The sequence below is a fragment of the Acinonyx jubatus genome, chromosome B3, assembly GCF_027475565.1.
Source record: "Acinonyx jubatus isolate Ajub_Pintada_27869175 chromosome B3, VMU_Ajub_asm_v1.0, whole genome shotgun sequence".
Lineage (NCBI taxonomy): Eukaryota > Metazoa > Chordata > Mammalia > Carnivora > Felidae > Acinonyx > Acinonyx jubatus.
Window position 1 is genome coordinate 25,680,996 of NC_069386.1, and position 27,636 is coordinate 25,708,631.

Below are 27,636 nucleotides of genomic sequence, written 5' to 3' on the forward strand. Positions count from 1 at the left end.
TAGTCCTACTGTTCATGAACATGAAATAACTCCATTTTTTTAGCTCTATTTTGATTTCTTTCATCAGAGTTTTGTAGTTTTCTTTATATAAGCCAGATTGCCTTGGCACCAAAACCAAAGATACTGCAAAAACGACAAAACTTTGGACAAATATCCTTCATGTATAGAGACACAAAGAAATTCTTAACAAAGTATTAGTTCATTGGGTTCAACAACAAAGTGAATAATACACAATGACCAAGACCAAGTAGAGTTTATTCTAGGGATGCAAGACTGAGATATAATCCACTATTTTAACATAATAACGAAGAAAACTAAGATAATAATATCAATTGAGGCAGGAAAAGCATTTGACAATATTAACACCTATTCACGGTAAAAATTCTCAGAAAACTAGTAATAGATGGACATCCCAGAATTTGATAAAACACTTCTACAAACAAACAGTCACAATGCAAACGTGTAATTAACATTACAATTAATGTAAAAAAAGACTGGTTTCCTAAGACTGCTTTTACCACTTTTACCTCAACATAGTGCTGGAAATTCTAGCCTGTGCAAATAAGGCATGAAAAGGAAATAAAGGTGTACAGATTAAAAAAAACAACAACAACAAAAGAAAGATAGTTTTGTTTATTTTTTCTTAATCTTTTCACCTTTTGTTTCCTTTTCTTATAATACTGCGTTAGTTAGGACTAATGTTTACAACTTCCTGTCTAGTTGTTTTACACCAATTCTTGAGAAAGAGATATTGAAATCTCCAAATATAAATGTGGATTTGTATTTTTCTGCTTTTAGTTCAATCAGTTTGTTATGTCTTGGTGGCTTGACCATTTATCATTATATAATATCCCTTTCTGTCTCTGGTGATTTTCTTTGCTTTGAACTCAGTCTGATATCCGCATAGACACTCTTGCTTTCTTTTTGAATAATATTTGAGTGGTATTTATTTTTCTTATTTTTACTCTTCAATATTTATATATCATTATGTTAAAATAAGTTTCTTATAGACATCATATAGCCACGTAATATTTTTTAATGACTTGGTCAATCTATGTCTTTTAATTGGTATATTTTCATCATTTACATATAATGTATCTTTTGATATGTTAGGCTGTCATTTTATTTATTTATTTTTGTTTTTTGTTCTTTATCTTTCTCATTTCTCTATTTTCTTTTTTCTGTCTCCCTGTTTGTTAGCTGGACAATTATGATTAGTTGTTTTATTATGATAACATTTTGACATAATATTTTATACAGTTCTTCTTCAAGTTGTGATGGGATTGCATCTGATAAACCCAGTATAAATTGAAAATATTGTAAATCAAAAATGTATTTATTATACCTAATCTATAGAACATCATAGCTCAACCTAGTTTACCTTAAATATGCTCAGAATATTTATATTAGCTGACAGTTGGACTAAATCATCTAACATAAAGCCTGTTTTAACAATAAGGTGTTGACTATCTCATGCAATTTATTAAATGCTGTACTAAAAATGAAAAACATGCAAATGGTTGCATGGGCACAGAATTGTAAATATATCAATTGTTTACCCTTGTGATCACATGATTGATTGGGAGCTTTGGTTCACTGCCACAGCCCAGAACAAATATTGCTAACTTGGGAAAAGAGAAAAATTCAGAATTTGAAGTACAGTTGCTACTACATAGCAATAAGTTTGACTCCCCAAAATTTAACTACTAATAGCCTACTGTTGATGAGAAGCTTTACCAATAACCTGAACAGTCGATTAACACACATTTTGTATATTATAGGTATTATATAATATATTCTTACAATAAAGTAAACCAGAGAAATAAAATATTACTAAGAAAATCATGATGAAGAGAAAATACATTCACAGTATTATGCTGTAATTATAAAAAAATATATCTGTGTATTAGTGGAGCTGGACATTCAAACCCATGTTGTTCAAGGGTTAACTATATACATAACTTATCACAGTCTACTGGTGTCTTCATTTAACCAGATCAAATGAAAAATAAACCTTACCTCCATTTACATGTGCTTACCTTCCCATAATTATAAATACAGTTGCCTTAAAGATGTTGTCTATATATGTCTAGAACCATATCAGAGAGTTTTATAATTTTTATTTGAACCATCATACTTAATTTTACAAACCCAAGACAAGAAGGAAATTCTATTGTATTTACTCATATTTTTACTTACTGTGTTCTTTTTTTATTCTCAGTGTTCCAAGATTTCTTCTTTATAACTAAGTGGTTTTATAATAAAATAATAACAAAATATTTTATAATAAAACTTATTTATAACTAGCAAACTGTCTTTAGGTATTTTTTGGGCAATAAATTATCTTCGTTTTTTTTTTTTTTTCATTTGAAGAGGTTTGATTTTTCCTTTCATACCTGATGGATATTTTCATAGGATTGTGTACTGATAGTTCTTTTGGCACTTGAAAAATGTGCTCTTTTATGCTTGCTTCCTTGTTTTCTAATAAGAAATCTGATGCCATTCAAATCATTTTTTGCTTGTAGGTAGGATGTCATTTTTCTCTGGTTACTTTCAAGATTATTTTCTTTGCCTTTAGTTTTTAGAAATTTAACTATGCATTGGTGTAGATTTCTTTGAGTTTATTCTGCCTGGGCCTTGCTAAGCTTCTTGAATCTATAGATTTTTATGAAATTTAGAAGTTTGAGCAATTATTTCTTTGAATACTTTTTCTGCTCCATCATCTTTCTCTTCTCATTTCCTGATTCCAATGACATGAATATTAGATTTTTTTATATATCCCCATAAGTTTTGAGGCTCTTTCATTTTCTCCTATTTTCTCCCTGTTTCTCACGTTATTTAATTTCTGTTGTTTTATCTTTGAGTTTACTAACTCTTTCCTTTCTTTCCTCCATCCTCTTTATTTACTCATATATCGAACTTTTTATTACAGTTATTGTATTTTTCACTTCTGTGAAGGTTAATTTGTGTGTCAACTTGACTGGGCGATGACATGCCCAGATTTTTGGTCAAACATTATTCTGGGGGATGTCTGTTAGGATGTTTTTGGAAATGATTAACATTTAAATTAATAGACTGAGTGAAGCAGATTGCCTTTTCTAATGAGGGCGGATGTCATTCAACTAGTTGAAGTCTTGAACAGAACAAAATGTTTGCCCTTCCAATGATATGGGGAAAGTCCTCCTGCCTGACTGCCTTAATCAGGACCACTGGCCTTTTCCTGCCTTGTACTCAAACTGAAACACCAGCTCTTGCTAAGCTTCTTGGGCTCCCAGTCTGAGATGCCTAAGGCAAGAATAAAGCCACAGAACTCACTACTGGGTCATCTCTTGAGTACCAAGATCCCAAGACCTGTCTGCCTTATTCTTTCTACCTTTCAGATTCTTCCTATATTTTATGTCATATCCAGATTTTCTAGTTATATTTAGTGAGAGGAATAGGGGAAAACACATCTCCATTCTCCTGGAAGCAGAAGTCCCCTTGCATGTATTTTTATTATTATTTATATTTCCTAGGGTTCACTGAACTTCTTGAATTTCTAAATTTGTCTTTCACCAAATTTGAGGAATTTTGGCCATTATCTCTTCTAATATTTTTCTCTCCCATCCTTCTTTTTCCATCTGGAGTCTAATCTAATTAATTTTTAATGTTTGTTTGTTTATTTATTTATTTATTTATTTATTTTGAGGTAGAGAGCACAAGCAGTGTAGGAGGAGAGGAAGAATCCCAAGCAGGCTCTGTGCTGACAGCATAGTCAAAATCAAGAGTGGAACACTTGGGGAACCTGGGTGACTCAGTGGGTTAAATGTCTGACTTTGGCTTAGTTCCTGATCTCAGGGCTCATGAGTTTGAGCCCTGCCTTGGCTCTGTGCTGACAGCTCGGAGCCTGGAGCCTGCTTTGGATTCTTTTTCTCTGTCTCTCTCTCTGCCCCTCCCCCACCTCTGAAAAATAAATATTAAAAAAAAGAGTTGGATGCTTAACCGACTGAGCCACCCAGGCACCCCTCTTTATTCTTTATATTGGATAATTTGTATCACTCTGTCTTCAAGTTTACTGACTTATGTCATTTCAATCTGTGACTAAATTCATACAAAAAATTTTTATTTAGTGTATTTGTCAATTTTAGAGTTTGTATATGTTTCTTTAAAATAATTTCAATGCCTCTGCTAAGACTTACTCTTAGTTTTTCATTACATTTTTTCATTACAAACCATTACATTTTTTTCCTTTACACTCTTAAGCATAGCCATTTAATCTGCTTTAAAATCCTTATATGCTAAATCCAGGATCTGAATCCTCTTAGGAGCATTCCATATTGATTGTATTTTCTCTTGAGTCTGGGTCACTTTTTTGTGTTTCTTTTACATATAATATATATTTTTAATTCTTTCCTGGCTATCTCAGTGTTGTATTGCAGAGACTGGATTCTGTTAAATTTAGAGTGTCATTTTTTTTTCTTTTTTAGTTAATTAACTTGGCCAAAGGAAAACTCCAAACACTGTCTTTCCTATAGTAGGCAACAGATGAAATGTCAGATGGTTCTTCTACCTTAGTTGGGCTGGTAGGATTATGCTCCATGTATGTATAATTCAGGGTAAGTATACATATCTGGGTAGAATTTACATACATCCATTACATCAAATTTGTGATTTCTTCTCTGTGGCTCTTTCCTTTCTAGGATTTTACACGTCATTTTTCAGATGTGCTATTCTGATAGTCTACTTTTCCTTTGGTTCTTCGAGCCAGGAAGACCAAAGGAATCCATCCAAGCTTTAGCCACTTCAGAGCTCTGACTCAAAGCTTTTTAAGTAGAAAGGCATTCCCTTCCTCTGAGCCAACTCCTTCCAGTCTTTTCCTCTATTTGTTCACTCTCCAGTGCGCTTCAGGGAGTTCTCTTTTACATGGTGTTAATAGTAACAACTATTAACAATCACTTTGCTGTTACTGGCAGGGGAAGTTTGTTTGATTCCAGGGGTTTCCTTTTGTATTACTTCTATCATTTCAAACAGGTTTTTGGAATTAGGAAAGGTTTATGTGTGTGATGAGCCAAAAGTTGGGTTGGATGGAAATATTTTTTTTCAAACTATGACCTTTAAATGCCAAGGAGAGATTCAACACACATTTATTTGGGAGAAGCAGCATAATGGAAAGCGACTTTCACCAGGATTTATTTAAATAATATGTTGCCATGTGGAGGCTGTGCACATCAGTGCTTGAGACGAAACCTTCAAAAGATCCTGAGGCATCTTATTTGGGAATCACTGATTGATGTCCCTGAAGGAAAATAAATTGTTCATGTCCCCAAAAGGAAAATGAGTTGTATAATGTAAAATTAGACCCCTCTTTGCATGTGAAAATTATGCTCTTTATTTGATCAAAGGCAAAACACTAAAAGTGAAATTGTCATTTTTTTCATCATTAATTAAATAAGATCAAGTTAATGGGATATAATGACAATGGTTTACAGGATAGGCAGCACAAGAGCAAATTTTGGTTAAAGAAAATATGTGACCCTCTAAATCATTCTTCACTAAAATATCTCGTATTCAACAGTCAACCAACTATAGTTAAGTCATTTATTACATTCAGTGATAAAATACACATCTGATAGGATCTCATCACTTCTATAATCAGTGATACCAAATGGGCTCAGTTTGTGTGTGTGTGTGTGTGTGTGTGTGTGTGTGTGTGTATTTTGAACTCAGTAGAGAGCCCCAAACAAATATAAACATTCTTGAGATTTTGAACTCTCATGATAAATTTATTTTTTTTATCTGCCTGATATTTTGAAGATTGGTTTGATTTAGATGTTGATTGTTTCTGTATATCTGCTATTAATATCATTGCTATCAGGGGCACCTAGGTGGCTCAGTCTGTTAAGTGTCCGACTTCAGCTCAGGTCATGATCTCGGGGTCCGTTGAGTCCGAGCCCTGCATTGGGCTCTGTGCTGATAGCTCAGAGCCTGGAGCCTGTTTCAGATTCTGTGTCTCCCTCTCTCTCTGACCCTCCCCCATTCATGCTCTGTCTCTCCCGTCTCAAAAATGAATAAACGTTAAAAAAATTTTAATATCATTGCTATCAGATTCAAAGTGATTTAAAGGATTTTCTTCATACATCATGTTTATATACAGTTGCCCAAGAAATGAAAAACTGCACAAACTTTACCTTTCCTCAGCTTATATGGTTTCAGCTCAGGATATAATAATTTTAACAGAAGAAATGTTATTTAATTAAGTGTGTCTCTTACTTGTCTTTCATCTTTTTGATTTACTAAAAATAGCTGCTTGGCTAAGTAGTTCCCTCATTCCATGGGCATCTGAGCACAGTGCAGAGGCTAAATGTGATAGTATAATGAGTTTCAAATTACCCAATCCAACAGTTCTCTGCTATTAGGAGACAAAGGAATGCAAATAGGTGTCATTATTCTAATGAGCCACATGCTCTGGCTTCTCTAATGCAGGACTGAATTAACAGACATTTCTATTATTGCTATCTCTACTCTCAAGAATTCAAACAAATGTTGAAATTAGCCCTAGTTTACAAAGGGATCTTTCCTAGTCCACAAAGAAACTCCTTAAAGATAATGGCATGGCTTATATTTGGAAGCAAGTGCTTAAATCAAGATTTTTTAGGAATTAAAAAAAAGTTTATTTTTTGTTTATTTTATTTGTAGAATGATGCATTAAATAGTAAATTAAGTCATGAAACAACATCTGGATTCATGAAAATATATGCTAAATTAGATGCGGATGCCTATTTGGTAAACATCCAGTGGAGAGAATTTCACAAAATTAGGGTAAATCTCACTGTAGTAAGCTATTAGTTCATTCAGACATGTGGAATTATGACACTGTTAACTGCATTCATCATGCCCAGCAACTCAGCATGAGTGTAGGTGATCTAGAACACAGGTTTCAAAGTGTCTAATCTGCATTTTAGTCTGTGAGGTGTGAGTAACACATTGAAGTTCTGTCTGTGTTGTGTCTTAGATGCACTAGTTAACTGTGATTACTATTTAACAGCTACACTGGGTGTGTTCTCATGCTAGATGCAGTGAGAATCACAGAAGCATAAGTTCTGCTCCCAAGGAGTTAATGGACACGTTACATAATAAGGTTAAATACCCCTGTACAGCTGAAAGCCACTTGGAATTCAGATGGGGAAACTCATCATGGGGATGATATTTTATTTTATTTTTATTTATATATTTTTTTATGGGGATGATATTTTAAACTGAACCTGGAAGGATTTGAATAGGAGGGTAACAGAAATAAGGACAAAGCACAAATGACTGGGGGTCACTTAGTAGGGGTGATGAACACCTCTTTTGGGCAAATGACAGGATGGCATAACCATTCAAATATGAAAGTGTGAAAGCAGTAGGCAGAGTGGGAGAGGTTTGTGGAGCAAGGGGAGGATGTGCTGGGCTCAGTACTAGGTAGGTGACACCAAGAGCTAGGAATTGCCCTGAAGCACTAGAGACACTGAGAGTTGAGAACAGCGTGGTGACCAGATGTGACAAGGGTGTTGGCCAGGTGTGATCCACACAAAGGACATGAGTCAAGGGTGGCATCATGATTTTAAGACTATGTGACTTTGGAAATGTATTTTCCCTAAGGAAATTGAAAGTGATTGGAAGGAACTGCTGGTTTCAGTTAAAAAAGCTGATTAGTTTATGAAGTGGTGGGAAATTACATGAAGGGATTTCTTCCTAATGTTACTTCTAGGCTTTTTGCTCTGCTTCTCACTCCTTTTCACAAGGGGAGGGTCTTTTCTGCTGGGTGGTGACCAGCCTTAGTCCTTCTTTCCTGATTGGTTCCCATTTAAGTCCATGGACACAGACAGTGTAGTCTTTTTGACTCTCTCTGTTAGACCAGGCAGCAGTGACCATACATAATTTTACAGACTGGATTGTGGAGTGGTTATGGACCATTTGATTAGCAACCCTCAACCATCCACTGTAATTTCTTTGGTAACAGGGCAGAAATGTTATCTGCTCATCTCCATCTGCAGATAGCTACCCTTATGTCTCAATTGATTCTAGGCAAGGAAAAAGGCATAGGTAACTTTTACCTACTGAATTCAAAGCAGAGATATTGGTATCTAGTAGGCCATTAGATATAATGTATCTACATACATTTAAAGCTTATGAAGTTTGTAATATAAATTATGCAATTGATGGGTCAAGTGTTGACTTGGATTTCAGCACAGAATACTGAGGCTCAAGGAGGTTGAGGACCCTGCAGAAGGTCGTACAAGTGATGGTTAGTGAGGTCTCCTTAGGCAGTTATTCTGCTCATTGCCACCTTCCATTTCAGAAGAGAGAGGAGGGCTGAGGACATGGCTGTCAGAGAACTTAAATTCTGTATGTTTTCAAATTACCAAAATTCGGCTCATTGGGTACATACTAATCTGCATTTCTTCTAACATCATAGGCAATGAATGCACAAGGTAAAATGGATTTCCTGTCTCGTTATTGGCAGTTCCTGGGTTCCCAAGTGTCCATGCAACCTATCAGATGAGGCTAACCAATGGTCTTCACACATTGGGTTTGCTTTGACTGACAGTTAAAAAGTCAATTTAGGTTTGAAGATCTTTTCAAAGTTTGAAGTTTGGATCTGACACAAACCAAAATTCTTCCCAATATATGGGTATGTTCCTAATATTTATTAAGCAACCTACTGTGTTAGGAATATGCTAAATGTCTAACAATGATGAATATACTTTGCCCTCACAGTGGCCCTAGGATATGGGAGTTATTTTCCCTAACTTACAGATGCGGAAATAGAGGTTTAGAGCATATATTGGCTGTTGAAGTTCAGAGTCACACTGCTATATTTCTTTCATAGTTTAGCAAACACTCATTGCTTTTGAAAGTCCTTATAAATAAGGGTTAAAAGTGACATCTCTACCTTCTAATCAGGATTTGCAAAGCTAGACCTGGATAAACAGAAAGTGTCAACCCAGGAAAAGGAGCCACTCAGAAAGCAGTGATGAATTCCCAAGTCAGTTAAGAGTGAAAGTATTTAAAACCTTCCTGTCTTGCTGTGCTGATATATGGTTGACAGGAGGCGAGTATTATGTTTCTAGAGCTCTAACTCGTAACAAGTGATAGCACAACAAACCTGATTGCCTCATTTACTGTTGTGCGTGGCTAAAAGATGGAATGCCATGCAGCTAACACAAAGAGAATAATTTAGTGCTAAATACCCAGGGTGAAATGCACATGAGTGTCATTTATTCTCACCCTTAATCTGATGAAGAGAGAAGAACTTAGCAATACTGAACTGAAATGACAGAGGCCACACTGGCTCTTGTTGTTATTATTAATGCTATTAACATTATCAATATCAATAGGCTATTTAATACTAACAGTTTGAGAAGCAAGATGTTATGAATTATTAGTTTGCCTTATAAGATACACTCATATATCACTTTGTGATTTCAAGTAACTTTTATATAGTTAGCAAGTATTATTTTATTGGGTCTTTATTATAAATATTATTATATACACACACACACACACTCACCAAAAATGGAGAAAGAGGCTGAGATATTATATGCCCAACAAGCCTGCATGTATCAGAGTTAGCCTTGTGCCCAGCCAGTGATCCCTGCAGCATAGACGTGCTTCCCTGCTCAACATGCCACTTAGTCTCAGAGCTCAAGGAGAGCCATCTGCAACTGTGTGCCATCTCCAATACCACTGAGGAAAGTAATTCCCAGCACTGCAGTCAAGAGAGCAGATGGGGTGGGGTCTGCGCCTTCCATAGGCCTGTACCAGTCTTCACACCCACCTCAGTGCCTCCTCCACCACCCCAGGACTCCTATCTGTGACTTAACTCCAGGCCACCAGAAAGGACACTTGCACCTCTAGACCTCTACCACTTTTCAGAATGCTCCATGTGTCCTGATGTCCTCTCTCTCCTGCCTCTTATATGCTCTTCACCTCCTTTCCCTTCTTTCTTGAGCAGATTTGGCACCAAGTAAGCAGCTCCATGGGGGAAACATTGTTTCCTGTGTTCTGTACTCTTTTTAGACACGTCTATGTTCCCAGACGTTCCTAACTCTCAGAACTGACCCTGGTCACTCCAACCTATTGCCTTGAGATTTGAGTTCCCTTATTGAGCTTTAGAATTAACATTTTCTGATCTACCCACATTTCCCAAGGGTTGCGGGGGTCCCCTTCTCTTGACCAGAGGTCAGACTTACATCTCCCCTATGGATTGGGAAATGGAATGAGGAGTTGTTAATGGGACATCTGTAGCACTTCTCACTAGAGTTGTAGTCAGAGGGAGGCCAGCTTCACAGGCAGCAGCTCTCCCCATTGTGAGGTGGATGAACTGAGAAAAAGATACACAGCAGGTGTATAAGACGATAGAAACAGAAGCTTCCTGAGCCAGTCTGGGGACAGTAAGAAGCCAGGGGATAGTCTCATACCATCTACTGTCTGCTCCACACTCACAGCCTTGACCAGAATCCAGCAGGGCTGCTCTGCTTAAGTCCATGTCTGAGTGCCACAGCTCTTTAATAGTTAGGGTCCTATAACATTTACAAAGTAGGAGGGAGATAGAAATCTCACTGTCATTTATGTAGAATGCAGGGAGCCCTCACAGTCTTATTAGCACATGCCCAGTGATGCCTATGACCAGACATTTGGAAAGCAGCTTGCCAAGGTAGAGGCATCATCAGCCCCCACATTCATCTCTCCAGAGAGAGAGCCACCCATCTCCCCAGGAGAGAAGGGAAATTACAACAGTATGTACTTGTGTCAGGGAAGCTTTAATGTGAAAAATATAGTTATATATTACCTAAAACTTGAAAATGAAGGTATGTTAATTAAAAAAAAAAAAGGCAAGGATACCGCTCAACATTTACCTGCAATGTGAGTGAAGTCTAGCATCCGTGATATTTCATTAACTGTTATAATGGAGTCTACTCTATTTACTTCCATTTCAAATCATGAGTATGCAGATAAATCTCAGAGTCATCACTCATTTTAATGGTTCTGACCCCACCCTTGCTTAGCAACTTTCTGGTAAGTTGGCTTATCACTTGCCCTTTGCTCAAGGACAGAGTACACTGGTTACTGAAAAAGAATATTGAGTATCACACATCTAGGGGGAGACATCCAGCAAAAAGATAGAGAATGAGGGGTGCCTGTGTGACTCAGTCAGTTAAGCATCCAACTCTTGATTTTGGCTCAGGTCATGACTGGATGGGTTCATGAGTTTGAACTCTGTGTTGGGCTCTGCCCGATAGCACGGAGTCTGCTTTTTCTCTCTCTCTATCCCTCCCCTGTGCGTGTATGCATGTGCTCTCTCTCTCTCCTTCTCTCAAAATAAATAAATTTTTTTAAAAAGATAGAGAATGATACAAACATTAAAAATATTTCAATATAGAAAACTTTTGGGTAGGCCTCAGCCTATCAATAGTGATGCTATCACTTAGGATTCCTGGGCACTTTCCTGGCCATATTACTCATAGTGAAACCCTACAGACATTTCCCTTAGTGGAGCCAGTGCTGTAGTGGGACCAACTCTTGTGGTTCTCATTATGATTGCAAGATTAATCTCAGCAATAGTCATCAGGGAACTTTGAAAAAACATTTATTACTCGCAAGTCCTAGAAGGTACACAGCACACCTGGGGGCATATGGCAAGGTCACAGGTAGAGAGAGGGAAAGAGGGAGCACAGAACCAGAGTTTTCCTTTATTTGGGTCTAGGTTGGGGTGCCTAGGGTTTGGCAAGTTCATTCTTTATTGTCAAGTTTAAACCATAAGAGCAAGAATTAGGGCACAGGAAGGGAAAAGTGGGGTGACTCAAGTGGTCAGCTATCTAGGTCACACTGGGCTTTCTAAAAGGGGAATATCATGGGTGGGGTGGCCTGGCTCTTTACTTAGTTGTGTAGCTAGCAGTACATTCTAGAAGGCTGCCATGAAGTAGATGCCTCAGCAATCAAAAGCTTAACATCAGGTGCTTGCCTTACAATTAAAAAAAAAACAACAACAACTTATTGTCAAGCACTTTCACTACAAAGACCTAAATACATGGAGAGACACATCATGTCCATAATTAAAAAAAAATACAATACCAAAAGATGTCATGTCTTCCCAGTCTATAATATATACATCCAGTTCAGTTCCAGTATAAATCTCATCAGAGTATTTTTATGGAAGCCTAAGCCAATTCCAACATGTATATGGGTGAGCACAGGAATAAGCAGGGGCCCCTGAAGAAGAAAGGAGGGGTATGTTACCCTTCCAGTTATTGGGGTCTTCTAAAGCAGGACAGGAAAAGAGAGCTTAGCAGAGGACCCAGCAAAGAGAAAACCAGTGCATGACAGAAACCTTACTTGGCAGAGCAAACCCTGAAAGTGAGTGGCTGGGAGAGACGGCTTAATAATTTTGGTGGCAACACAGAAAATCACATGGAGAAAATGCCATTGGATACTTCTGTGTGAAAAATATATACAGAAGTCAGCTTCTAGTAAGGCCCAAATGGTGAAAGACAATGTGTTAAAACTTTGATAATGCACATGTAATATAGTGTGACCTCAGAACAGCAAGGGCCTCTGAAATAAGATGCAGAAAAATGAAAAGACTGATAAATTTGACAAACATTAATTTTATCAAAAAATTTAAAAAAAAGAACACAGTGAAATAGCCAAAAATTTGAAGATATTTGCAATACATAGAACAAAAAGTGTCAGAATATGTAAAGGAAATATGAGTCAAAACATGAACAGATTTCACAAAGAAGACATAGGCAAAGCCCAAAAACAAAACAAAACAAAACAAAACAAAACAAAACAAAAACCAACTTTGTTTAGTGACTTCTGCTTCTGTCCAGGAAGTAAAACTACAAAGCAAACAGTGCAATGGTTATCATAAAATTCAGAATACCAGTTTGTAGGGAGGATGTGAGTTTTCAGTGTGTCATGCACAGGGAGTCGTGAAGCTTCTTCTGTTTTCCTCTGTATTATGCTGAGTGCAACATACATGCTGATTTCATTATTTTTCAACTGTATGGATACTCTTTTGCACATAAATAAGAATAAAGGTAGTGATGTGCATTAGCAAAGAAACTTCTACGCTTTTTAGTAGAACTCTTGATCATTCCAGAGCCCATTCTTCTGACTTCTACCTGTTAAGATCTCTGATCCAAATGCATAGTTTTGTTGGCCTGATCTAATAGAATTGCTGCTGCAGGGGATCCTTCACAGTGCAGTGGGCTTACTCAGCTTGGAGTAGAGTCACAGAGCATGCTGTCATACTGAGGGATGGCTCCCCTGCCAGCAGTGTCATCAGACCTCTGCAGTTCATCCCTCATCTCCTGAGACATCTACAGATTTCTCATCTCTATGGGTACATGGTTCCTTTCAAACGTGCTTGAGGGTCATGCTCTGCTTAAGCAGCTGGGAGCAAAGCAGACCTCTTTGTTCAAAAGGTGTCAAAGTGGTTGGATGTGGCATGTATTCAGATTCATGGGCCTGATCATGGGACAGGTATGCTGGCTTACCTTCAGGGGCCTCAAGAGACAACTGGAACAAATGAGCCTGTCAGTTCTTCAAAGCCAGCTGCTCTTATGTAACTGCTTTTGCCATGGTGGCCAGATCCTGCTAGGTCCTGTGACCACTCCTGATCCATCATCTGAAGTCTGTGACACAGGTCTCCCGGACAGCACATTCCCTGTGCCTTCCCACCACAGTGCCTGCTGCTCCGGTGGCTTTGCTGTTTCCCCCTCACCTTCTCATATTCTGCACGCTGCAGCACGCTAGGAAGTCATTTACCACCCTTTTTTATCCACCAACACTACTCAGGTGATCTCATCAGCCCAGGCTTCAGTTGACATCCATATGCTAGCAACTGGAGAGATCCCATGTTCACTCGGTACCATTCCCATGAACTAACTTATATAGCCAGCTGCTCCCTCAGGATCCCCAAGTAAACCCCTTGTAGGTATCATTTCTGATACATTGCACCTGCACTGCTGCTATTTCACCAGAAGCCAGGTCCTTCCAGAATCTTTGCCATCCTAAGTGCAAATGAACTGTCCAGATGTCCAGCCTGGCCACCTTCTTCCTGTCACAGGTTACATGATTCATTAGCAACTGGACAAATCTTCCCTTTAACATGTATCCCTAATTTCTCCTCTTATTGCCATTGCCCACCACTGTCGTATTCCACCTGGATTTTTTTTAATGTTTATTTATTTTTGAAAGAGAGAGGGGAGGGCCAGAGAGAGAGAACAACACAGAGGATCTGAAGCAGGCTCAGTGCTGTCAGCACAGAGCCTGATGTGGGGCTCGATCTCATGAACCATGAGATCATGACTTGAGCCTAAATTAAGAGTTGGACGCTTAACTGACTGAACCACCCAGGCGCCCTTTCACCTGGATTATTTTAATGTTGCCTTAGGCAGTCTCCCATTTCTGTCTGGTTCTCACCGACATTCTATTCTTCCATCTCAACCAGACAGATCATTTTAAAGCATAAGTTATAATATGTCACTTATTTGCTTAATCCCCCATCCCTACCTCCATGTCTTCTGATTAGCTCACAGCAAAAGCTGTAAACTATCCTCGAGACACTGTTTTATCTGATGTTTTCCTCTTCCCTCTGCCCTCTTCCCTGTCCAGCCACACTGCCTGCCTGGCTTCTCCTCAGGTATTGCAGGCATGCTCCTGCCTCAGGACCTTTATAGCATCCATTCCTGGGATGCTCTTCCTCCTAACAGCCTTGTGGCCAGCTCCTGAACATCTCTTCGGTCTCCTAAGTGAGGTCTTCCTAGAGAAGCTCACTTAAAATTGTACCTCTTCCCTCTTCATAGCTTGTAGCTCTCCATAGCAATTACTCACCTGTTGTATGTTTTATGTGTATTTTTCTCCCTCCTCTGGGAGAGAGCCTCTGTTCTCCATCTAACTGTTCTAGTTTTCTGTTGCTGCATGACAGGTTATTACAAAGTTGGCAGTTTAAATCAATATGTAACTAACCTTACTGTGGTAATCATTGTACAATTCATACATCTATCAAGTTATTACAATGTATATTTTAAATTTAAACAATGCTACATGTCAATTATATCTCAATAAAGCTGGAAAAAAAGAAAAAAGAAAAACCACCTTTATTGTCTTATAGTTTCATAGGTCAGAATATAGTGTGTTTGCCTGATGTCTCTGTGCTGGGTCCCACAGGCTAGAATTATAGTGTCAATAGGGCTGACAGTAGCAGGGCTACTTCCAGCTTCATTCAGGTTGTTGGCAGGATTCAGTTCTGCATGGCTGTAGGTTGGAAGTCCCTGTTTCCTGCTTGCTGTCACCTGGGGAGTCATTCTTACCCTCTAGAACCTGCCCACTTGCCATGGCCCCTTCCTCCATCTTCAAAGCCAACAATGACAGCCAAGTACTTTCTTCATGCTTCAAATCTCTGAGACGGATTTCTGACTGGCTCCAGCTGGAGAAAGTTCTCTGTTTTTAAGGGCTCAAGTGATTATATTGGGTGCACTGGGTTAATCCAGGATAATCTTCTGATTTAAAGGCCCATAGCCTTAACTCCATCTGCACAGTGCTCTTTGCCATATAAAGTAACATTCATAGGCATGACACCAACGCAGGTCATATCTACCATGGCACCCTCCCACCAGGACAGTGTCAGACAAGACAATAAGTACCAGTTGCAAAGTGGAACCTTTATCATAGCTGATGCACTCAGGTGCTCCTCCACGTGCTCTACGAATTTGGTCATTATGGAGCTTGTATCATGATAGCAGGAGCCCTAAGAAGTAGCTACTGTAACCATCCCATTTTACAGATGGAAGAACTGAGGCACAGACCATAAGTCACTTGCTCAACACCACAGAGCTGGGAGAGCCCCCGGCACTGTAGTCTCAGCCCATGTGATAGCGTACCCTAAAGAGCAAATACATACTGGGAAACAGGCACTGATTGCTGACCACTCAGATCTCTAGAAATGAGAAGGCCCTACCTGAACAGTGGCGGCATCTGCCTTGGTTTGACCACCTGTGCAGTCTTCAGGTCCTTTAACTTTCCAACCATCTCTCTTGCTACTTCTATAGACATTGTTGGTTGTGCCAGGCTGAAAATAATTCCATGTTTATACCACCTTCTGCGCTCCAATACAGATGCATATCCTAATTCCGAAGTTGTCTATGTGTGGACTAATGGAACCACTAAGTCAGTGGTGGTGGCAGAAGATGGCTCCAGGTTGAACCAGTACCACTTGATGGGGCAGACAGTAGGCACTGAGAACATCAGCACCAGCACAGGTGAGACCAAGTGCACATAGAATGTCACACCCTGGGAGAGCTCAGTGTTCCTGTACCATGCTGGGGGTGGGGGGAGGGGGCATGCCTCCTAGGAACACCTGAGTTCTACTTAGCAAGCTGGGTGCTGTCCACGGGAGCCCTCCAATTCAGATCCCTGTTCTTGCAGCTGCACACGGAGGCACCAACTGCAGTGGCTGCCTAGCAGCATGAAGAGCCATGGGAGGCATTGATCTGTGATGTGTTTGCCCTCATGTGAGCAGGCCCCTGTGATCGTAGGCTCTGCCTGGAGGTGACATAGACTTCCTTATATAATGCAGTCCCTGCTCCCAGCATTGAGACATAGAGGCAGTAGTCTTTTCAGGAAAGGTAGACAGCTTCCTACAAGTACTCCTATTTACCAGCTCCCCCTACCAGGAGGTTTTGAAAATTTCTAAGAAGATTTCCCAAGGGTTGAATTTTGGGGAGTACAACCAAGCAGAATAGAAACAGCTGAGACCTCACCAAGAAAGAAGCAGAGGCTCTCACTCTCATGTACATAGGGCCGGGCTAAGTACCACAGGGGGAAGCCTGGCTTCACCTGATTCAAAATGGGTGAGGTGTTCCAAAGGAACAGAATATGTTCAAGGTTCTGCACCTGCGGGGTGCATTCTTGGCTGCTTCCTGGCCACAGGAGGCCCAGCCCCAGCAGTCAGGAGGGGAGGAGACCCCAGGGTGCCAGAGAGTCTCCATATGGCAGAGAAGAAAAGTATAACAGGGATGGAGTGGGGCCTGTCACGGGGATGAGTTCTGCGCTCCAAATGATACCCCGGTCAGCTCCAAATGATACAAACCTCAGGGCTGGCAGGAAGCTCATGGACATTGAGTGCATGCCTCCTCTACATACAGGCTCCTAGAGCCTACCCATTAGCCCGGTGCTGGGCATCCTGGGGAGAGGGGAGAGAGCCTGGCAGGATGGTGAGGATGGTGGCACCATGTGGATGCCTAGTTAAAGAGAAAGGAAGAGGAAGCAGGCCTAATTTTATGGGAACAAGTGAAAAGGTAGCATGGCAGATGTCTGGGGTAAAGAAATGCCATGCTGATGGAGGATGCTGCTGTTTGGAGTTGTTTCATACAGTTCTTTAAAAATGTGTAAACGGGGTTTCTGCCTCTATCTGCATTCTAAAAATATGGTCTTTTTTAAAACATTATCTGATATTGCTACCCTTAACTCAAAAATAAAACAAATGAAAGAGGGGGTGAACGGATGGGCAAAATGGGTGAAGGAGAGTGGAAGATACAGGCTTCCAGTTATGGAATGACTAAGTCACAGAAACACAAGGCACAGCATAAAGAATATTGTCCATGATACTATAATATTGTAATAGGGATGTATTGGGACAGATGGTAGATACACTTGTGGTAAACACAGCATAACATATAAACCTGTTAAATCATTATGTTGTACGCCCTAAACTAGTGTAATATTGTGTGTCAACTATACTCAAATTAAAAAAAAAACAGAATGAAAAGAACAACAATAAAAGCATTATAAGTAGGAGAGTAATATCAAACCCTACTGCAGAGAAATAGACTGGTATTTCCCTTCTTCTTGGGTGTTAAGAAGAGGCAACATTGGATCATTATAAAGATTCAGTTCTTGCTATTAAACATAGCTCATCCTCCTTCTCTTTGTCGCTGTTTCCTTCTGGTGTGATAAAACCTGCTCAGTCCCTCTCTGCTGCTCTGATCTGCCTTCAAGCCATGGGGAAAATGTGGCCTGCCAATGCCGGTGTGTCGCAGACACTGCTAGGAATTTTGTCTTTTTTTCTGGAAGGGGGCAGATTTTGCTACATGTGATCTTAATGGTTCCCCCTGCCTCTGACATCTGGCATGCTGAGAGAAAAGGCACGTAGGGACCTCCACAGCTGGCCATGCTGAGCTCTGGGCTTTGATTCCAATAGCACATGGCAGATCTGTGCTATCTGACTCAAAGTACCGATGCTCCACATTGGTCTCTGGCAGACCCTCCCCCCACCCCCAAACAGATGGCTCCCACCCAGGTCTGCATCAGTGGCAGCCTCAAGCCCTTTCTCCCCACTTTGCAGTTCTATCCAGCTCCCCAGCCACACCATCTACTCCTTGCAATTCAGCAAAAGAACTCTTGTCCTCAGATCAGCTTAACTCTGCCTCCACTCCTCAAAGCAGCCTCCCCATCTCCCTAGGGAGGTGTATATTCAGGTAGCAGTCACACAGATGAAAGGCACAACGTAGAGTACAGACAGTAGTAATTGTTATTATGTTATATGGTGAATGATGGTGACTACACTTACCATGGTGAGCATTAAGTAATGTACAGAATTGTCGAATCACTGTGTGGTACAACTGAAACTAATACAACGTCATATGTTAACTATATTTTTTTCAGAAAAAGGAATCTAGCATTAGAGACTTTCCAGTTGACATCCATTTATATACCCTCCAACCACAACCCATCTCAGCTCCTTACCAGTTCACCATCAGGGCAGCGTCATTCTCAGCAATGAATGGGAGGTCCCCTCTGGCCTCCCACACAGCCAGGCAGATCCAGAGAAGGCACTGGGGCATCTCCAAGGAAATGCCCCGATCTCCCCTGGTAGGTGGCAGGAGGGAGGGGCTGCCAGACCAGTGGCCTCCTCAAACTGCTGTTCTTCACCCTCCACCTGGGTCTGTCACGGAGTGCAGAGCCTGTGGGGAGTGCTTTCCCCCAGCTCCTGCCAGCTTTCCCTGGCTGGGAAATAGGGAGAACAATTCTCCACCTGCAACAGGGCTCTGTGATGTCCTGAGTTATATCTGGAGAGACTAAATCCTGAAATCCTGATGGCAGTAGCAGTGAGGGGGTGGGCAGAGAGTGGCACAGATTGTGACCAGGGATTAGGAAAACACACAAATCTGATTTTCCCCAGGAAAAACATCCAGCAGGAAAGGCTCTTCAGAGGCTGGGGCTCAAAAGACTTACAGAATGACGGCTAAGAAATCTATGCATCCTCTTTCATCTCCTTCATCCTAACAATACAAACAAATAGTTGTCCAGTGGGAAGGTGGAAAGAAGGGGACTTTAGGACTGCCTCTGGTTCAGGGGCAGGAACCATAGGCAGGACTGTAGGACAGGTGGTTGCCCGAGTTAATTTGTTTATTTTCAGGTGAATACACAATCATGACAGCTCATTTCCATCTGAAGCGGAAGATTGGATACTTTGTCATCCAGACCTACCTTCCCTGCATAATGACCGTGATCTTGTCACAAGTGTCCTTTTGGCTGAACAGAGAATCAGTCCCTGCCAGGACAGTGTTTGGTGAGTGTCCCCAAGCCAGGCCTACACTGGTGTTTTGTGACTGCTTCTAACTACCCCCAAAGAACAGCCTCTGAATGACTAGTGCTGTCTGTTCTGAGACCTGGGAAACAAACAGACCAATTAGTAAAGAATTCAATGTTAAGGATAAGGATTTAGGATTGCACTCTAACAAGGTTTTAGGAAATGACACTTGGTCTATTTGATCATTGTTTCCATTTTGAAAAGCTTTTGCTGGTAGGGCTTTTTTTTCTTTTTTCTTTTTTTTTTAGGTTTGAAACTGGTAGCAATCTGTCTTATGTGAGATTTTGCTACAGTATTTTCACACTTCTCCTAAAGTACTGCTTTTTACGTTATCAAGCAGTTTTCTTTGAAACGTGATACCACTTTAAAATTAACTCCCAACAGGCATTCAATATACCATATGTGGTATGGTAATAATAAATTACATATCTATATATCATATATACCATCATATGGTGTCTATGATATGAATATATGGATATTTTCATGTATAAATAATAAATATATATTATGTACACATATATATAAACATACATATACAAATATATACATGTACACATACATACACATATAGGATAACCATTTAGCAGAATAACATCATTTGACATCCCTAAGACATAAATGAGGTTTAGCAAGATCTAGTTCAGGAGGTACCTCAGCATAGCAGACATAGTTCAGCATTTGACTCTTACCTGGAAATTCTGCTTCCTCGCATTTCAGTAGTGATACTAAAGGTAGTTTTGCAGGTCAGTTGCAGTAATGGATGCTCACATATTTCTAAACTGTAAGGTATACTTCATGCCTCAGCTCTTACTGTTGCACTTTCCCTTGAAAAGAAGGTAATCGTGACCAGCATTTTATGTTAACACTACCATAATTCTGTGGGAAGCTTGAGAGCCCAGGGAGTTTCTAAGTGAGTGGCCCAGGAGTGTTCCTGTCAGTCTATCTCTCTACCTCCACCTACATGGCCAGCTTCACTTACCCTGCTTCATCTAGCTTCAGGAATGTTTCGGAGAGGTGTGGAGGTTGACTTATGGCTCCAGGTCTTTAGGGGAACATTAGTAGGTGGCTGAGAAAAAAAAAATAGTTTGGACAATGTTGCATATTAGCATCTGTTTCTTCTTGGAGATTCCAGATGCACATTAGGGTGTTAAAGGACCCAAGAAGTTGCAAGAAGCCTGTTAAAGGTCATGCCAGAACACTTTCCAAGTACAATGATTAAGTGGATTTCTAAGAAAAATCAAAGATGTCTACTATTTAATAATTAATATTTAATTTATTAATATTAATAGTGATTTCTCTTGATTCTATTAAAAATTAAGTGGATTCTATTCCACACATGGTACCATGTTCAATAAGGACATATAAATACCTTTGAGGGATGACATTGGATGAAAACTAAGCTGCTGTGACCACCAGTGACATTATGCACTTGGTGCTGTACTGGTTTCCTAAAGTTATATAAAAGAGTACCATGCCCTGAGTGGCTTAAACAACAGAAATTAATTGTCTCAGATCTGGAGGCTACAAGTCAAAATCAACAGGTCAGCAAAGCTTGTTCCTTCTGAGGGTTGTGAGGGAAGGGTCTATTTCAGGCCTCTCTCCTTGTTTCTGGCAGTTTCCTGGCTTGTGACAGAGAATTCCAGTCTTTACTCAGTATTCTTCCTGTGTTCATGTCTGTGACACCTGTCATGTTGCATCAGGGCCTGCCTTAACAATCTCATTTTAACCATTTCTGTAAAGGCTATATTTCCAAGTTAGTTTACATTCTGAAGTTCTGGAGGTTAGGACTTCAACATATGAATTTTGGGCAAACACAATCCAACCCATAGCAGGTGCATTGTGCCCACACCCTATGCACACAAGTGCACCCTTGTGCAAACAAAACTGTGGTGAGGAGGAAGACACAGAGCATGTGGAAGTTGTGTGGGCTATAAGGGTCCTGCAGATCCTGGTCTGAATATGGGTTCTCAGTTGTCAGCTAGCGAAATGGGGTACATTGCTAAGTATTTTTAAATCTTTAAACATGTCACCTGTGAATGGGGATAATTACACCCATCCAGAATGTAGCTTAAATCAATCTGGCACTTAGTGGATGCTATATAGATGGCTTGTAATCTGCCAGTCCTGAACGTTCCCCTCCACGTATCTGGCCTTGCTGCATGATCACTGCAATGTTTCCACAGAAGCCAAGGCAGACTGGCCACAGACACCCTGCACAGTGGCTTTTAGGGGACATTGATCCCTCTTGGATGGAGGAAAGTACTGAGACTCAGATTCAGACATGGTGCTTCTACTGCACTCAGCTTCTCAGTTCCTCAAGGCCTGCAAGTTGGGTTAATACATGTAAAAGCAGGTTTGTCTCTTCAGGTTGCCTTGAGTCCACTATTCATAGGGTGCCTAGCAAATTTTTGTGAAACACTTCACCAGATGCTATGTGAATGTCATTACCTGTTCTCCATTGGGTATTGCCCCCATGGAACAGAGGAACACTACCTATTCAACACATCTTTGTTGAACAAGAGCTATTTGCTATTTGCTTGGTTCAAGACAATGGGGACACAGAGATGTGTATATATCGGACCCAATCCCTACCCTCCTCAGCTTGTATTCTCGAGGAAGGAGCCAATTAATAAGGTAAATAAAATAAGCAATAAAATAGGAAATAAATGCTATGAGTGTGTTAAATGTTATGAAACTGTAGAAAGGGAGGTTCTGTCTGGTAAAGATAACTAGCTCACTGATAAAGGTAACTAGTTCCTTTCCTGTCTTCATCTGTTATGGTCAGGGTTGTTATACTGGGGTCTGGGGGCCAGTACTGATCCCTGTTTCCATTCTCCCTACCCACCCCCTCCCACACCGTCCCCAACCACCACAGGGGTGACCACGGTGCTGACCATGACGACCCTCAGCATCAGTGCTCGGAACTCTCTACCCAAAGTGGCTTATGCGACAGCCATGGACTGGTTCATAGCTGTGTGCTATGCTTTCGTGTTCTCTGCGCTGATTGAGTTTGCCACCGTCAACTATTTCACAAAGAGAGGCTGGGCCTGGGATGGCAAAAAAGCCTCAGAAGCAGCCAAGGTCAAGGTACTGACTACATTTTCCCCCTTTCCTCCAGAGAAAACATTTATGGTACAAAATATCAAATATAAGACAAGTGTTTCTCCTCCCTATCTCCCACCCACCCCCAACAAAAAAAGGACTCCTTCCCTGTGTTGAGGGTCTCTACCAAGTATTACTTACAACAGGTCCTATTTCAACTTTGTTTTGAATCATTAGCTTCGATCAAGCAAAAGGTCTGATGTCAGGTGAATGGCTTGAGCTGTTTACACATAGGTCTGCTATTTTTGCTAACGTACCTTCTGTCTGTTCAGTGACTACTTGTCCGGTTCTGAATTGTATATTCTCTGTCACTCTCTTTTGCCACTACACCATACAGTAGATCTTCTGCAGGGTGGCTTTAAGGGCATGTGGAGAGCATGCAGCTTACTGGAGGCAGCAAACCCTACCTGAGGAAGAGATGATTTGGTTCACTTAATGATGCATAGTTATTGTGGAAAGCATTACTCTGTTCAAAGCAATTAATTATCAGGTATTTAGAGGGTGATTTGTGCCTAAATCTAAGGAATATTTGAAGAAAAAAGGTTGCACAGAATTCCAAGCTGAACCATGTCCTTGGGGAGGTGAGAATAATCTACATGGAGCAGAAAATGAAACAGCATTTGATAAACTGCTAATTACACCATGCATTAAACAAATAAGCAAAACCTTTGCTCTGAAGAAGAGTAGATCAAAGTTATCAAAGTAGACTTGAAATAAAAATCTGTCCTTTGAAAATTCAGCATGAAGGGAGTCCTGGAAAGTATTATAGAAGACTAGAATTGTCTGGCTTGACCTCCCAGTCAGGGCCACAAACCAGGAACAGCCACCCAGGGCTGTCTCTTTTTGTTGAGGACACTCATCAGTGTCTCATCGGTGGCCTCATGCTTGCTTTTTGCATTTAACACAACTATTTTCTTTCCGGTAAAAGTCAGAAGTTATGACTTAAGCTGACACATCTGATTCTTCTCACTTCCAAGGGCCAGGTATCCCTTCCCACGTCAGAATTCCAGTCATGGAAAGCTCATTTTGAAGTCCAGCTTGCCTGGTTGGAGGAAGGCCAAGTGGGGTCTGTGCTGGGCCCTCTCAAAGGAGATAGGATGGGAGGGAGTGCCCTGACAAGTAGCAACCTTAGGAGTGGATGTTTTTGGGGTTGGGGATGGAGTGGGGGCACAGGAGTTAGCTGACCACAGTGGATTGGTGGTGACCTGGGAAAACATTTGTAGAGGCAAACTAGAGATTTTTGACCCAATCTTCTGGACTTGATGGTAAAGACAAAAGGAGCTATGGAGGATGTTTGTTGGGGGAGGAGCATGAATGGAATTGGGAAAGAGGGCTTCCCAATGCCCAGCCCTGTGTTGCCTGAAGTGAAATGATTGCTAAGTGTCTGGGTTTTGATGGCTATGTGACAGTGGACTGGAGATACTCAAGTATGAGTACGAGAGCAGATGGAAGTTTATTGCATGAATTGAGGCCTTCAGGCACACATCTCTGAATCTAGGAGGAAGGAATGAATGGAGAGCCCTAAAATGTTGTCAGGTAGGCTCACCATCCTTGTCAGCCTCCACTTTCACACTTGGCCCCACTGTTATTACTACTTGCCACAGATCTGGCTGGCAAGACCTTTGGAGAGGGAGGAATGAAGCTAACATGGTTTACCTAGCACTAGATTAGCACTGATCTTTTAGAATAAGCAGCATGCCTCACTGTCTTGTAGAACTTCAGTGCTTCATGTTGTCCTTCAAAGACTGTAGTGCTGGAGAATCCCACCACTTAGGCCTGAAAGGTTCTGTGCAGTTGAAGAATCAGGGCATCTAAAGACATTCGGGTGGGCAAGTCATACTATGAGACATGGGTAATGCACATGAATTATTAAACATAGTGTTAGCCTACTCACGTAAATTGACTTTTACTTAGAAGTATAGAGCTTGAAAAATAGACTGTGTTCACCATTGTCACATGTTGGGATCTCCAGAGGCAAATGCCAGGTAAGAGTTTGGAGTGCAAGGTAGTTTGTAAGGATGAATACAGATGAAAGAACAGAGAGGAAGTGACATTCATCAGAGGAAGAAGTTGAAGTCAGCCCTGAATGATTTGGAGCTGAAGGCTGTCTCCTGGCTGCTCTGTCTGCAGCTGAGCAGCAGGTGGACCTAGAAGGGGGACTGGGACACATCTCAATGAATACCACAGCCATTGTAATTGTGCTGAATTCTGTACTACTGTTCATTCCCCCAAGTAAAACACATGTTATCAACACAGATTAGTATCTTCTAAAGCATCTGTTCTTTCCTTGGCTACACCAAGAGTTGGGAGCCATTCAAGGCAGTAAATTCATAGTTATGCTTATCAGTTTCTTTTGGCAGACCAGTGTGGGTGTGCACATGATCACTGATATATCAAAGAACTGTAGTATTTCTGAAGAGTAGGCCAGAGGGTCCCTACTGTAGCCCAGGACTGGTGTAGCCTCTCTCATCATGTCCCCATGCTCTCTGCATCTGGTTCCATATTGATTCTTCCTCTCTTTTCACTTACTTCCTCTCACTCCTTGCTCTATGTGCTTCCTTCCTATTTGTTATCTTTTTCATAGTTTTAATGGTTGACATATTTCCTTTAAGTTACTTTCCTGTGTTTTCGCAAATAAATTTTATTTAATGGCACTATATTAAGGAACAGCTTTTTGCAGCATTTTATTTTATACATTTGCAAACAAATGTTTGTGATGTTTAAAGAATTTCACAATGAAAATCTGTCATTACTGTCTAATTTTCATCTATCTATCCATTCACTCATCCTCAAACCGCCTTTATACTCTTATGCATTCCAGAGTAAATGTTAAAGGACACTATATTTCCCACCAAATATATTTATATACATGTAAATATATGTATATCATTAACAAGGGTTCAATATTTGTTTACCATTTGATTCTTTCAAAGAAAAATTTGCATAGTGTAAAATGCACAGATACCAAGGATACATTTAATGAGTTTATCTGTGTAAGCCAAATCCCTGTCGAGATAGAGAATATCACCAGTTCTCCAAAAAGTTCACTATGCCACTTCCCAGTCAACAAAGCCCTTTATAGTCTCCACCTCAACAAAGATAACCACTATTCTGATTTAGAATTACTTTGTCATTCTAGAATTTCATGTTCAAGACTGGCCATGCGGTGTTGTAGGCTTAGAAGTCTGTGGAGAACTTCCCTCCCCTAGAGCTAAGCTGATGTTTCTGTATCTCTTTTTTGAGAGATAAACCTTTAGAACTTTCAGAAATGATTTGACAATTGCCTGAAAATAGCATGCCCTTACAGTCTTATTATATATTTTGCAGAAGAAGGAGCGGGAACTCATACTAAGTAAGTCAACAAATGCTTATACTACTGGGAAGATGACCCACCCCCCCAACATCCCAAAGGAACAGACCCCGGCAGGGACCTCAAATGCATCTTCAGCCTCAGTAAAGCCTTCCGAAGAGAAAACTTCTGAAAACAAAAAGACTTACAACAGCATCAGCAAGATTGACAAAATGTCCCGAATTGTATTCCCAGTCTTGTTTGGCACTTTCAACTTAGTTTACTGGGCAACATATTTGAATAGGGAACCAGTGATTAAAGGAGCTGCCCCTCCAAAATAACTCACCACACTCCCAAACTCCAGGAGAGCCATACTTCCAGCAGAATGGTTACCAAGGAGAGGTTGAACTCAGAGGGACTCCATATTCAGGCACTGTCTTTCAGGAAATTTTTGCATGTTTAATAATATGTACAAATAATATTGCCTTGATGTTTCTATATATAACGTCAGATGTTTCAAAGATGTCACATTGATAAACAAAGCAAACAACTTTCTAGAAAAACAGGAGACAATGGCTCTGACATTCAGATACTCAGTATCTTACACTGATAGTTTACAAACAAGATAAGTATATTTTTAACTGTTCCAAGTGTTACCTAACAATGTTTTTTATACTTCAAATGTCATTTCATACAAATTTTCCCAGCAAATAAATATTTTAGGAAATGCTCCATGATTATTACTTGACCAACTCTCTTGGAAGAAACATAGATCACAAAGAGCACATTTTTCATTAAAAAGGAAACTGTGGGCATTTATGTACAAAACTAATTGTCTTTAATAATTCTTACTGTTCTGAAATTAGAAAGTACTGCATGATATTACATTAAGAAATAGATTAGGCAAATATTTATGCAGATAAATTTAATAACAGAAATATATGATATGCTAGATGAACAGATAAAATATTTCCCCAGGGAAAAATTTAACTGCTTGAAAAAATCCTTTTTTTCTTTATTTTGGAAAAGAAACATTTCTCCCTACCCCCACCTCCCCATCCAACTGAATAATGATCAGCGAAATAAAAGGAAATGTTAAAACAAAAAGTTATGTGATGACAGTCTTGGCATTTGGCCCATGCATTCACTGGCTGAAACATTGACCACCTCTTGCTGCAGCCAGCGTGTAGTGCTTCAGTGGTGAGAAACTGTAATTGAGTTATTTTCCATTTTATTTCCTTGTACTTATTTCATGACTGACTAATTGCTCTGTTAGCTTTTGTATATGGACCTTAAATGTTCATTAAAAAATAAAAAAAGAACTGATCTTGTGGATAATGTCATTGTTTGAAAAAAAAATCCATATTTTGATGGGCTCATTGCCTAAAAATGACATAAAGAAAACCAATCATGAAATCCCTTGCAAAAAAAAACAAAAACAAAAACAAAAAACTCTTGGTGATTCATGTCTGTTTCAATCTAAGTCTCTAGAGTAGAGTACCAAAGAGAAAGCAATTTCAACCACACGGTAAATAGGTAAAACCAGAAGTTTTTTTCCCATACATACATCACATGGGTCTCTCCTTGATAGAACCTTCCCTGACAGTGTTCCCAAGCTGGG

At 40.1% G+C, this 27,636-nt stretch overlaps 1 protein-coding gene and 1 long non-coding RNA gene across 3 annotated transcripts in view; one reads left to right on the forward strand and one right to left on the reverse strand.

Moving 5' to 3' along the window:
• GABRA5 (gamma-aminobutyric acid type A receptor subunit alpha5) overlaps positions 1–27,078 on the forward strand; it is an 81,457-nt gene extending 54,379 nt beyond the window's left edge. For both annotated transcript variants that reach the window (XM_015064108.3, XM_027067868.2), the window contains exons 8-11: positions 16,146–16,289; positions 19,448–19,600; positions 22,500–22,711; positions 26,054–27,078. In XM_015064108.3, the coding sequence (XP_014919594.1) occupies positions 16,146–16,289; positions 19,448–19,600; positions 22,500–22,711; positions 26,054–26,356 (812 nt within the window). In that variant the 3' untranslated portion in view covers positions 26,357–27,078. The remainder of the gene's footprint in view (positions 1–16,145; positions 16,290–19,447; positions 19,601–22,499; positions 22,712–26,053) is intronic.
• LOC128315891 (uncharacterized) lies at positions 18,365–24,532 on the reverse strand. The gene is made up of 4 exons (XR_008299025.1): positions 24,401–24,532; positions 22,984–23,129; positions 20,314–20,448; positions 18,365–19,700 (listed from the first exon to the last, which is right to left on the reverse strand). It is a non-coding gene; the product is annotated as an uncharacterized LOC128315891 (long non-coding RNA).
• Positions 27,079–27,636: the final 558 nt, after the last annotated feature.